Source organism: Octopus bimaculoides, chromosome 11 (assembly GCF_046866305.1).
Source record: "Octopus bimaculoides isolate indiv1 chromosome 11, ASM4686630v1, whole genome shotgun sequence".
NCBI classification, from domain to species: Eukaryota; Metazoa; Mollusca; class Cephalopoda; order Octopoda; family Octopodidae; genus Octopus; species Octopus bimaculoides.
This window is the reverse complement of record NC_142938.1, coordinates 43,929,568-43,944,500: the sequence shown is the minus strand read 5'-3', so window position 1 is coordinate 43,944,500 and position 14,933 is coordinate 43,929,568. Positions and strand designations below refer to the sequence as shown.

Below are 14,933 nucleotides of genomic sequence, written 5' to 3'. Positions count from 1 at the left end.
AGCGACACATGATATCTTTCGTGCAAGATCATTGCCAGTGCCCATGGACTGGCTCTTGTGCGAGTGACACGAGGTTTTTCGAGCGAGATCGTTGCCGGTGCCCCTGGACTGGCTCTTGTGCGGGTGGCACATAAAAGACACCATTTCGTGCGGGTGACACGTAAAAGCACCCACTACACTCTCTGAGTGGTTGGCGTTAGGAAGGGCATCCAGCTGTAGAAACTCTGCCAAATTAGATTGGAGCCTGGTGTTGCCATCCGGTTTCGCCAGTCCTCAGTCAAATCGTCCAACCCATGCTAGCATGGAAGGCGGACGTTAAACGATGATGATGATGATGATGATGGACCCTCATAGCCATTCGATGTTTAAATAAAATCCCATTATATTTTCATAACTGAATATTATTAGGAATTGTATATAAATAAAATTAAAATACTTTGTATATTGTAGAAGTACAAGTAATTTATTGCAGATAAATTTTAACAACAAAATCTTGTATGGATCCCCAAGGGCCATATAGACTCTGACTGAGAACTACTGTTTTAGACTGTAGGCTATAGATTTGCACCTAGATCAATGAATATTTGCATAGAAGCACTTTTCAAGAAGAAAATAATACTGTATTTGACTTTTTCTATAACTTCAAATAGGCGCAGGAGTGGCTGTGTGGTAAGTAGCTTGCTTACCAACCACATGGTTCTGGGTTCAGTCCCACTGCGTGGCACCTTGTGCAAGTGTTTTCTACTATAGCCTTGGGCTAACCAAAGCCTTGTGAGTGGATTTGAAAGAAGCCCATTGTATATATATAAATGTATATGTATATATATGTGTGTGTGTTTGTGTGTCTGTGTTTGTCCCCCACCCCCACCAACATCGCTTGACAACCGATGCTGGTGTGTTTACGTCCCCGTAACTTAGCAGTTCGGCAAAAGAGACTGATAGAATAAGTACTAGGCTTACAAAAAATAAGTCCTGGGGTCGTTTTGCTCGACTAAAGGTGGTGCTCCAGCATGGCTACAGTCAAATGACTGAAACAAGTAAAAGAGTAAATGACAGCAAGACAGGGCACTACTGCTGCTAATCCTAGATATACAATAAAGATGGAGTGGCCATGAGTGGAATGCTTTGATCACAGATCTCTTTGATTCTGGCTAACCAACAAATTTTGATGGAGAGAAAAACTTTAGAAGAAAAAAAAAATGGAAAAATAGATAAGAAATAAATAAAATCAGATAAAGAATGATATTCAGAAAATCATACACTTTTATTTGCTTCAGATGCAAAAAGTCATTGTTGGTTTTTATAAACATTTACCGAAATATTTCACCCCCAACAGAGATAGTTGTCTATTGAATTACTGTCATACTGGACATTAAAGTAATGCTAAAGATTTGGTCTTTCTTGAGTGATTCCAAAGAAACTACATAGGAGTATGTAGTTTCTTATTTCATTCTCTGGGCCTGTGGAAGGATTTAATGCATAAACATTGTAGGTTAATGACACTTTCATTAATCTCAGCAGTAAACCATTTTTATTGTTGTTTTATGTTTACCTAGGTAGACTGTGTCATTGAAAGTTGAGTGTCTTCCCCAAGAATTCAGTGCACACTGATGAAATACAAACTATCATTTGGCCAACAAACTGGCACAAATAAATGCAACATTAACTTCATTTTTTTCTTTTGATAAATTGTCATTCACACAACAGAAACACAAGTCAATATATGATTTCATTCATTCATATAGAACAGAACAAATTGTTTTTTTTTTTTTTACTGTGCATATTCCTTTTTTATTTACATATAAAATTACTCCATGTTAAGTATGAGTTGGAAAATTATTAAAATGTTCCCATTAGCATTTAATATAAAGTTCTGTAGCAGAAGCTCTCTTTCTAATGGTCCAGCCACAATCACAAACTAGATTGCTTCTCAGTTAAAAAAAAGGGAGCTATTTTACTAGTTTGATGAACACTGAACAAATTTCACAAAAAAAAAAAAATAAATAAATAAAACAAAGGTAGTCAGCCATTAATCACTGTTGATCTCTGCAATGACGCATGAGGACATTATACAAATAAGATACAGATAAGCAAAGTTGGAGCATAAATTTGTCTTATTATCTATAAGATAATAAATTCATTAGCCTTCCAATCACCAAATTTTTTATTTAATAATTAATCATCTTTTGAGGTCTGCTTTTTTTCACATCAAGTTCTGTAAAGCTTTCTTCAATCAATACTTAACATTTTCCAAATGTTAGGACTTGACTGAGTGATTCTGAAAGTCTTCAATCAAACACTGACATCATCCCAACCACACTCACAACTAGAATGACATAACATTGGCATCTATACTTGTGTTGCATCATCTGGTGTCCTGACAAGAAGAGTAATGTTTAATGTAGCCAGCACAAGAGCATAGTGCTGTACCACAATGTAAAGATTGTAACACTTGTGATGGAAGTAAAGGGATTTATAAAGGGTCTAACAAGTCAGTAACAGAATTTTTTTTTTAGATAAGAAATTCCCTAAACAAAAATAATTTTAACTGTTTTTGTTTTTTTTTGTAGGTTTTAAATATTTTCCCCCCCTTTTTTTTAAAAATCTGAACAAAACAGGAAAAAAATTTCAGTTTTACTAGAAGCAAGGGTTTTAAAAATATATTGTTCATTGCAACAAAATAATAATAAAAAAATACAGGTTAAATTGAAGGAAACAGATTGAAATTTAATTAAAATATAAATGGCATTTCATAACGACAGAAGAGAAGCAACAAGAAAATATTTGGTTTTGAAAATAAGGTGAAAAAAGAAGTAAACAATAAAGATATTTAAGATGTAGAATGAAATGCTTTTGACTATTATTATCTTTTCTTTCTTTTGTTATTTTTGTGTAAGTAGCATGTCATGTTGTGTGAAATATCTTAAGGAAATGGATTCTAGAAACTTAAAAGATGTATCTAGTGATAGTTAAGCATAACGAAGAGCACATGTTTAAGAGCTTATTTTTATATATGTGAGTGTGTGCTTATATGCATGTGTGTGTATGAATACATGCCAGTATTTATGTCTTTAATGTGTGTATGCTTTTATATGGATATATGTTTAGCTATAAGCCTTTATATGTATAAGTGTTACTTTGTGTATCTCTATTCATATTTAAAAGCATGTGTGTGAGTGTGTATGTGCATGTGTTCCCACCCAAAACATCCAGAAAACATATCAAAGCCTTCAGTGGGGAAATATGATATGGTATGTTAGCCATCCCATTAATATAGGTTGCAACAGAGATATGGAAAGAATGAAGTAAAGGCTGCGTTTGCTTCCTCGGGTAAATCCATCAGAGTCTGCGTGCGGCAGGATCTGGATCCTCAAAGTTTTCACCTGTAAATAGAAAGAGAAAGAGACAATGTCAAATGTGTTGTCAATCGAATCCCACTAAAAACAAGACCCTTTCAGTGTCTCATAAGATGTCTGCCTTCATCAAAGATCCAGTATTTTTCCTACATTTCGGATGTGGCTGTGTGGTAAGAAGGCAGTGAGATGGCAGAACAGTTAGCACGCCGGGCGAAATGCTTAGCGGTATTTCGTCTGCTGTTACATTCTGAGTTCAAATTCCGCCGAGGTCGACTTTGTCTTTCATCCTTTCGAGGTCGATAAATTAAGTACCAGCTACGCACTGGGGTCGATATAATCGACTTAATCCATTTGTCTGTCCTTGTTTGTCCCCTCTATGTTTAGCCCCTTGTGGGCAATAAAAAAATTTAAAAAAAAAAAAAAAGAAGTTTGTTTCCCAACTACATGGTTCTGGGATCAATCGCTATGTATCTTGGGTAAGTGTCTTTTACTATAGCCTTAGGTTCAAAGTTTTATGAGTGGATTTGATAGACAGAAACTGAAAGAAGCCTGTCGTATTAGCGTGAGAGAATCCTATGATGAATACCTCCTATGTGTTTAAATGTACACTGTATTTATACGAAGAAAAATATATAGTCTCTGGACTAAATTTTTACATGCTAGGCCACTGGTGGTAGAAATTTCTAATATTTTTATTACCCTTCGATATTATTGATTATTGATAATTCTTTTCCTGGATAATTTTTGAATTTTAAACGCTGGCATTTATTTATTACCAATGAGGAACTGCGCTTGCACGGTAGATTTGGAAAATTAGATTGTATAAGCATGGGGCATATATTGGATTGCCTCATGTATATATGTTTGATCTGTGTGTACCTACTGATGAAGACTTCACCTTGCAAATTATTTTATTTTATAAGTCAGAAACTAATTGGATCAGGAACTAAATGGTAAATGTTTTTATTTTTCATTCCTTTCAAAATTTTATCTCTAATAGTGGTTTGGAACTTAGCTGTTCTTTCTAGCGTGAGAGAATCCTACGATGGATACCTCTTATGTGTTTAAATGTACACTGTATTTATTTATATATATATATATGTATGTATGTATGTATGTTTGTATGTGTGTGTCTTTGTCCCTCACCACTATGACAACTGGTGTTGGTGTGTTTACGTCCCCGTAACTTAGCAGTTGTTAGACTGTCAATGAACATGTTTGCATGTGTGTAAATCTATATATGTATAATGGTCTCAAATTTTGGTACAAGGCCAGCAATTTCAGAGGAGGAGTAAGTCGATTACATCAACCCCATTGTTTAACTGGTACTTATTTTATCAACCCCAAAAGGACAACAGGAAAAGTGGACCTCAGTGGAAATTGAACTCAGAACCTAAAGACCGAGGAAATGCTACTAAGCATTTGGCCCAGCGTGCTAACAATTCTACCAGTTTGTTGCCTTTATATATATATATATATATATATATATATATAATAATAATAATAATAATAATAATATCTACTTACCAAGAAGTATGCTGTTGAAAATGTAAACCACAACAGTGAGAAATAATAACCAGTTTTCTTGAATAATAATCCAGCCAATAAAATAACTATCATCCTGGAAAATAAAATGAAATAAATTATTAAATTTAATTCCTTTCAAATTTCTGATTATAATAGTTCTACTTGTACTAATCGTGCAATCAAATGTAATAGCTAACATGCGTTGCCATGATCCTTGATCCATTGAGTTGGAGGGACATTATATTTTCAAGTTAACAAGCAAAATTCAGAAAAAATTGAACCCTTTCTTGTTCGAGCTACATCCATACGAGAGGTTGAACACAGCACTGTAAACCAAGGAAGCACATGTCAATTTCTGCAGAACTGCCAGATAGAGTGCAGAATTGTTCCTACCCTATGGTGCTTGTTCCCACCTAGGTATAATGGTCCACTTGGAAGTTGGTTAATAATGACATTGATTGTTGACTTTTCAACCAGTTTCACTTTCCCTCTCATATATATATATATATATATATATATATATATATATATATACACGCGCGCGCGCATACATACATACATACATACATACATATAATTGCACACACATAATTACATTATATATATAGCAAAATAATTGAGATTCAGATGAATTAGGTACTTAAGTTGAGGCACCAAAAATTAGTGCAGTATTATCTGTACAATTTCAGAATAAGGTGAATAAAATCAAAATAAGCAACAGAATATCCAGAGGTGATGCAGTACGACCGTTTCAAGTGGCTCCATTTAATTGAACAATGCAATCATCACATCAATTTAAATGCAGAGCTATCCTCAGCTGCATAAATAAATAGAATTAATTTAGTCAGTCAGACACATTTGTATGATTTTACTTAAATCCTCTAAAAAGGTAAGAAGACAGACAAAGTCCATGCTGTTATTTATATATTTAAGCAGCTGAGGATAGCTCTGCATTTAAATTGATGTAATGATTGCATTGTTCAATTAAATGGAGTCGCTTGAAATGGGTGTACTGCATCACCTCTGGATATCCTGTTGCTTATTTTGATATATATATATATATAGGGCAACATGCCATGCTTGAGGAGACCTATTGAGTCAAGTACATCAACATCAACAGCAATATTAAAATCAAATCAAATGGAAATTGTAGTTGTGACCCCCGTGCCAGTAGCACGTAAAAAGCACCGTCCGAACGGCGCCGATGCCAGTGCCACTTTGACTGGCTTCTGTGCTGGTGGCATGTAAAAAGCACCATCCAATCATGGTCGATGCCAGCTCCTCTGGCCCCTGTGCCGGTGGCATGTAAAAATGCACCCACTACACTTTCGGAGTGGTTGGCGTTTGGAAGGGCATCCAGCTGTAGAAACACTGCCAGATCAGATTGGGGCCCGGTGCAGCTTCCCAGACGAACCGTCCAACCCATGCCAGCATGGAAAACAGACATAAAATGATGATGATGATATATATATATATATAAACATACACACGCATACATATATACACATTCATACTTATACATATATACATATACACACATACATACAATTATATAATCATCACTATCATTTTAATGTCCACTTTTCCATGATTTATGGGTTGGAAAGAATTTGTTGAGGCAGATTTTCCATGCCCAGATGCCCTTTTCATTGCCAACCCTCACTTGTTTCCAAACAAAATAAAATTTTCCCCCATGTCCAGGCATTTTTCATGGAAGATTGGAAATGAACGACACTGCTTGCATGACACTGATACTCAATTAAAACTGTCAAGTGATATCAAGATACGGAGACAGAGACACATGGACATGGACATGCACACACACACACACACGTTCCATACACATACACACATACACAAATATACATCCATGTGTACGAAAAGATTCTGAGTACTTTGTATAATAAGGGAAACAAAATTAACAAAAACTTAACAAGCTTTAAAGTAATTTATTAATGAATATTGTTTGAAAAAAGAACTGTTTCCTAATCACACACACACACACACACACAAACCTGCGGAAGATTTTAACAGTGAAACAGAGTGTGTACACTTCACTGCAAACTGATGTCCCCAATTTAGTGAACTGTAGGTATCTGTGGTGGAGGATTTTTCTATTTCATCTCATGCCATCACTTCAAGTGGCACACTAATGGCACAGTCTGACATTTATCCAAGAGGGATGTTGATAATGTCAAAGAGCAGTGCTTAACTGAAATCCCAATAAATAGTTGTGTGTATGTGTGTGTGTGTGTGTGTGTGTGTGTGCGCACATGTGCGTGTGTGTTGACTAATGCTAAAGCAATAGGAAGAACGCACTGAATCTGGCAAAAAGTAAAAGGACACACATGTAAAATCCAAGACCAATAAAATTTTCAAGTGATGTCTGAAGTAAAAACAATACATAAGGTCATTATTCTAAAGAGTAATTAACCCAATTGACTCAACCTCTGTATGTTACTGATACTTGCTGTTTCATCACAATGTCCCCACTGCTATTTTAGAAGTATGAAAGAATAAGTTGAGGCTATCTTCAGGTTGAAATGGCCTCAAGTGTTAATTAAAATATTCGCTAAAAAACCTAGTTTAGTTGTTTGTTGCCTGGAAAAAACTCACTACTATACGTGTTTGTGTCTGAGTGTATGGAAGTGACATTAGTGTTGAGTAGAAGATCTGATTTGATGGCTTATCTTTACTTTTCTGTAACAGATCACTTTAACTGACATCAACTCTGAGATGTTACCAACCAAAGATTTGTGAGTGGATTCAGTAGTCAGAAACTGAAAGAAAATATATATATATATATATATATATATACATACACAATGGCTACTGAAATGTGATAAATATCATAAGGTAAATATTTTATGAAATATATAAGTATATGGCTGTGCAGTAAGCAGCTTGCTTCCCAAACACATGGTTCCAGGTTCAGTCCCACTCCATGGCACCTTGGGCAAGTATCTTCTATAACAACCTCAGGCCAACCAAAGCTTTTTGAGTGGATTTGGTAGACAGAAATTGAAAGAAGCACGTCAAATGTGTATATATATAGGCTAGTTGAGTTAGAGGTTAAAATAACCATCCAAGGGATAGAAGTATCCATTATACTACCAGTATGTTACCTATATTTAACCATGGGCATACATATGCAAACATTATGTTCATAAGTTATAAGGTAAAACAAGGATAAACATGGATTTATCAAGAATCAAAATTTAAAGAAAACAGAAATTGGAGAAGTACTGATTAACAACAATTGACTTACATCAATTATTATTTATTAATTCAATGCAAGCAGACTATTTCTCGCAAGCAAACGTGTGGATAGTTCACATTTTTGAGATCCTGATTGGCTTGCAACTTTGGCATTTGTGGATATTGTGAATCATTTAAATAGCATAAATTTACAACTTCAAGTTAAAACTCAGCTCATAAATGACATGTATAACCATATTGTTGCCTTTGAAAAAAAGCTACAGTTGTGGGAACATCAACTTTGAAATAAAAATTATGCACATTTTCCATCATTTCGAAGAAGGTAACCACAGGATTCAAAGGTATTTGTGAATATAATCCAGGATTTGAGAAATGAATTTGCATCATGTTTTGCTGACTTTCATCTGCATGCAAATCAGTTTAAATCGTTTGATACACCATTTGATCTGGAGGTGGAGACAGTATCAGAATGTTTTCAAATGGAATTGATTGATATGTAGTGTGACGACTTATTGAAATGTAAATTTCATTCTAAAGATGTTCCATTGATTGACTTCTATGCAAAATATATTTTTCCAAGTGGGAAGTATACGAACTTAGTGAATCATGCAAAAAGGATAGCAACTTTTTTTTAAAGCACTTATCAGTGTATTTTCCAAATTGAAGCAAACTAAGAACAATTCGAAAACAAGATTAACTGATAATCATCTTGATAATATCTTGCTCTTGGCATCAACAAGTTTGAAGCCTAATATTGAGAAGCTTTCAAGGAACAAAAAACATCAAGTTTCCCATTAATTTTTAGCTGCTATGTATTTCTAAGATATTTTAAACAAATGATTCCAGTCATGTCATAAATTGAATAAATGACGTTTTTCCATTACTACATTCATTTGTGGTTAATAGAAATTATTTTTTAAATATAGTCAACACATGATTGAATTTTAGCATGTGTAATTTTCCATAATTATTCTTTTATGGCCTTTGTCTGGCTCACTATCCATCATTAATACTCAATCCAGCCCATGGAAGCAAAGAAGTTGCCAACCCCTGATATAGATGAATAGTATTCCCAAATGTGTGCCAATTCAAATTGTGGTGACCCATCTAACCCATGCCGGTGTGGAAAGTGGACATAAAACAAAGATGATTCTTTCATATTAATATTTCTCTCCCCCCCCCCTCTCTCTCTCTCTATATATATATATATATCCTCACCCCTTTTTGTCAAAGAGCGTAAGCTCGGAACATCCAAGACTTTTCTTCCATTTTTCCTGAGCGTGAAACTAATACAACTTGCTTGTTGTTCCCTCACCTATCTCTGTCTTTTGCTTTTTGTACACTTGACACACACACACATATATATATGTATAAAAAGCAAATAAGTAACAAAGATTTCCAGGCATCTGTGCATTACGGCTGTTTCAAGCAGCTCCATTTAATTGATTAATGAAAATGTTACTTCAATATGAAATAAACCATTCTCCTTAGTTGCAGCCAACCATATAGATTTCCAATATAAAGAATAAACCATTTTTGTCTTAGTATAACTTAAATCAGTACCAGCAACTAAAATAACTACATTGTTACTCTTTGGTATTTCCGAGGCAGAAAAAATGGTTTATTCCCTATGTTGGAAATCTATATGGTTGGTTACATCCAAGGAGAGTGGTTTATTTCATATTGATGTAATGGTTTCATTAATCAATTAAATGGAGCCGCTTGAAACGGCCATAATGCACTGATACCAGGATATCCTTGTTACTTATTTGCTTTTTATTCACCTAACTACGAGCTGCGCAGACTTTAACAAACAGCCTTGGTGCCTCAATGTAAATATCTAATTCAACTGAATCTTAATTATTTCTTATATATATATATATATATATATATGTATATATATATATATATATATATATATATATATATATATATAAGTAGCATGCTGCCATGTTTATAAATAATGTAGAAAATGTTAAATAGATTTAGAACATCCCATCAACTAGTTCAAAACAAGAAAGAAAAGAGAAAAAGAAAATTATAAACATTAAATAATTAATCAAGTAGCCCACTAAATGATGGGATGGCTTGGCATTACTATCTAACCACTCGACTTCAGTGTTAGTGTTATCAGCTGTTACTAACAACAACATATTAAGAATGGTCACAGCTGTATTTGCTTCTAAAACATACAAGGTGCACTTAGCATTGTTAATAAATTCGAGGAGTTTAGCCACATTAAACAAGTATGTTAAATGATTATTTCCTAACTTTATTAAATGTGTGGTATACACTTAACATATCTGGACTATATACTTGGGTAATAGAGTAACTTTTACAAATACAATGACAGGAAAGAACCCTCTTCATTAACAAAGTACTAGCATAAAAAGAAACCACTGTATTTCAGTATGTTTAGAAATTATTTAGCTTACTCGAGATCTAAGTTTCAAACAGGAGTAAAAATTAAATTAATTCAGTTTACAGGAGTTTATTTCTGCTACACATTGCTCTTCTGCTAAAATTTTGAAACAAGTGTAATATCAGGATTGTTAGTATTAATCATTTAACATTCAGATTATTCTGTCAAAATGTAATGCTAATTTATTCATTCAGTTTTCAATTATCATGCATTATCTTGTAGCTTTGAGATTTTGATGATGTTAATTGTTTATTTTTAGAATGGCATTATAGAGTAGATGGCAGAGGCTAGGTCTGCTCAGTTTGAACATAAAACAGGTAGAATATTTTGGCCCGATATGGCTAATTTGAATGCTAAAGTGTCAAAATATTTAGTATAGATCAATAAAAAGTTGACTATAAATGTGAAAAGAAAAAGAAAAAAAAAAATCAATGAATGACTAATATTATTTTAATTTTTCCAGCTATAAAGAAAGACAACTGCAGACATGTTTGTGTTATTCTGCTCTCATCAGTAAAACATAGCCTTCACTACACTTGAACTAGTGATGAAAGAATCTCTAAGCAAATGCACACAATTGTATATTTATTGATGTAGAAAATAAAATTGTTTATAAATCAGATAATCCAGAAATGCTTTCTACATCAAAAATGTTAACACATTTAATGCCAAGAACATTAAAAGGTCAACTAAAAATAAATATGCAGTGATAGAAAAAATAAACAACTAATATTATTTTCAGCCTTCTCACAAATATTAGACACCACTTTAAACATATTCGGTTTTATTCTGATATTATCAGCTAAACACAGCATTCACTGTATTAGCCTGAAGCCTTGTTTAGACAAGGCACATAACTGTTTGCTTCAGTCTGCCTAGAAAGAAAATAGTTATGAATACCCCGATATCTTGATTTAATCACAATTAGTCTGAAAGATATATGTCAGCATTACTTTAGTAGACATCAAAATTTTCACTATTAGTTACAATTATAGGGTATATAGAAAAAACCTAAGTAAAAAGAAGAGAAGTTTAAACTCTAAATTGTACAGATCAACATCATATTTTTTTATTGAATTAAAAATGATTTTTTGGTAATTCCTGGCATAATTTCATGACTCTTATTTTTACCTATTAACTCTAAATTAATAGAATTTATAATTATGGTAGGATGTGTGTGTGTGTGTGTGTGTGTGTGTGTATTATACACATACATGCATACAAGCTGTGTAAAATGCAATGATAGAGAGAAAAAACAAGAAGATATAGAGAAGGGGAAGAGAGAAACAGTAGAAGTCAAGAATATACTTGGAATCATTTTACAAAAAAAAAAAAAACAAAGCTAAAAACAATTCTTCATAAGGTGGAAATAAGCTGAGCTTTGGTTACATATGGACAAAGAATCTTTTTTGGTCGGTGCCAAGAATATAAGATACAAAGAAGAAAGAGAGAGAAAATATGAGGTGAAACAAAGATGGAATGAGGGAGGGAGAGAAACACAGACGATTTTTTTTTTCAGAGTCCTTAGAAATTTACAAAAAAACAAGTAAAACTCAGAAATAGTGTGATAAAAAGAAGATGTAAAAGAGGCAAGAAAACAGAAAAGAAGATGAGAAGGGCATCAAAAACAATTCTCAAACATAACTAAAAGAAACAAATTTGAACTAAAATCAATTCTCAAGTAAAATTCAGAGACAGAAAACAGAAGAAAGGCAAAGAGAGGGAGAAAAACAAAGTAAGCACAGTGTAAAAACAATTAGCTTGGATATCAATAATTCTTTCAAATGATAGTTTTGTAATTGAGTTTGTCTTTCTCAAGGGTGGTCTAGTTAGCCACTCAACAGTACATGGATCAAACCAAACCTGATAATAGATTATTGCCACCTCAAAGAACACAAGTCTGTGACTAATCATGTAATCAATGTTATATTCTTATTGGTGATCTGAAGAGACACATTGACTGTACACAATGCTAATTGCATTTAACTGAGTAGAAACGTTTATAAAATAGTTATGGTAAAAGTTATAATAGGTATGTAAAAAACTGCAGATCCTTAAATAGGCAAAAAAAGTAATATTTGCTTTGCTGCTCATTAACAAGCATTGGACATGCTCATTATTGAGCTTACATCCAATATATATATATATATATATATTTATATATATATATATATACATATACATACATACATAAACCTATAAAAACATACATATTTATGTAAAGGCATGTGGCTTAGTAGTTAGGGTATTCAGCTCAGGATTGTTAGGTAGTGGGTTTGATTCCCAGTGATGCATTGTGTTCTTGAGCAAGACACTATTTCACAGTGCTCCAGTTCACTCAGCTGGCAAAAAGTGAGAAGTGCCTGTAATTTAAAGGGCCGCCAGCCTTGTCACATTCTGTGTCACACTGAATCTCCATGAGAACTATGTTACGGGTAGTCATGTCTATGGAGTACTCTGCCACTTGGACGTTAATTTCACAAGCAGGTTGTTCTGTTGATCGGATCAACTGGAACAATTATCATCATAACTGATAGAGTACCAGTTTTACACAAGACAATGTGGTAAGAAAGGCTCTATGGATGTTGGGACTCACAGAGGGGATGACAGGGGACCAAGACTCCTGGTGGTTGCTGTGCTTGAAAAGGCACGTCAAACATGCCAAGCTAAGTAAAAACATGGTTGTCCTTGCATACAGGCTGTCCCCTGCATCTCTCTCCAGCTGGTTTCCCAACCTTGTGGGCTCATGGGTGATGGTTCCACGTAAATGCATCTGTGCCGGTGTTGCATGAAAGCACTCAATACACTCTGTAAAGTGGTTGGCGTTCATAAGGGCATCCAGCTGTAGAAACCATGCCAAAACAGACATGGAACTTCAGCAGCTCTTCAGCTGGCCAGCTCCTGTCAAACAGTCCAACCCATGCCAGCATGGAGAAACGGATGTTAAATGATGATATTCATGGATGTTCATCAGAGAGAAGAGGACTATCTAGTCATCCGTAAGGATAACTTGTATAGTCACTTTGTATTACGTGAAGAAGAGTTCCACACCATCAACTTCACTCTCTCATCTGTGAACATCTTCAATCCAGTTGCAAGACCAGGTCAAGATGACTGGGAATGAAAACAGATGCAGTGGATGACTTAGATGTCTTACTTGCCTCATCCAGCACTCCACAATGCATTGCTGCAGCTGCCTCCCCTCCATTGAACCATGAAGGTTTTTTTCCACAGAGTCCACTGGATCCAATCATATACATATCTCACTGGCATGGGTGCCTCCTATGTGTTACCAGCATGGGCACCTTCAATGTGTCACCAGTATGGATGCATTTTATGTGTCACCAACACAGGTGCCCTTTTATGCCTCACCAGCAAAGGTGCCTATTACATATCATTGGTATGGGTGCTGCATGACTGTGTGGTAAGAAGCTTGCTTCCCAACCACATCGTTCTAGGTTCAGTTCCTCTGCATTGTACCCTGGGCAAGTGTTTTCTACTATAGCCCCAGGCCAACCAAAACCTTTTAAGTGGATTTAGTAGACAGAAACTGAAAGAAGCCTGTCATATATATATATATATATATATGTATGTGTGTGTCTGTGTTTGTCCCTCTGTTGCCACCACTAGCACTTGACAACTGGTGCTGGTGTGCTTACATCCCCATAACTTAATAGTTCAACAAAAGAGACTGATAGAATAAGTACTCGGCTTTTAAAAAAATATCCTGGGATCGATTCGTTCAGCTAAAACCCTTCAAAGCAGTGCTCCCACTTCACTGAAGCAGGATGCAATGGATTTGCAGTCATTAGACTATGGCCATGCTGGAGCACTGTCTTGAAGAGTCTAGTCAAACAGTTCACTCCTAGCACTTATTTTGAATGTCTGGTACTTATTCCATCAGTCTCCTTTACTGAACTACTCAGTTACATGGATATAAACAAACCAACACTAGCTGTCAAGCAGACAGAGACAAACACACACACACACACACACACAGAGGTCTGGCTTCCACGTAGTTTCCATCAAGCAAATTCACTCACAAGGCTCTTGTTGGCTCAGAGTTACAGTGGAAGAGACACTTGCTTAAGATGCTGCACAGTGGAAGTGAATCTGAAATCATGCAGACGCTAAATGAGCTTCTTACTTTCAATACCTATAACACATCATCACCATCATCATCATTATCATTTAATGTCTGTTTTCCATGCTGGCACAGGTTGCACAGTTTGACAGGAGCTAGCAGACCAGAGGGCTGCACCAGGCTCCAGTCACCTTTCAGCATGGTTTCTACAGCTGAATGATCTTCCTAACGCCAACCACTTTACAGAGTGTACTGAGTGCTTTTCATGTGACACTCACATGGGTGTTTTTACGTGGGGCTAGCATGGATATTTTTTTACATGGTA

General features: G+C 34.9%; 1 protein-coding gene across 3 annotated transcripts in view; it reads right to left on the bottom strand.

The window, feature by feature from the left end:
- Positions 1 to 1,245: 1,245 nt before the first annotated feature.
- The window catches only part of LOC106881158 (protein YIF1B), a 53,422-nt gene continuing 39,734 nt past the window's right edge, over positions 1,246 to 14,933 (bottom strand). For all 3 annotated transcript variants that reach the window (XM_014931447.3, XM_089359891.1, XM_014931448.3), the window contains 2 exons: positions 4,884 to 4,977; positions 1,246 to 3,383 (listed from right to left, as the gene is read on the bottom strand). In XM_014931447.3, the coding sequence (XP_014786933.1) occupies positions 3,231 to 3,383; positions 4,884 to 4,977 (247 nt within the window). In that variant the 3' untranslated portion in view covers positions 1,246 to 3,230. The remainder of the gene's footprint in view (positions 3,384 to 4,883; positions 4,978 to 14,933) is intronic.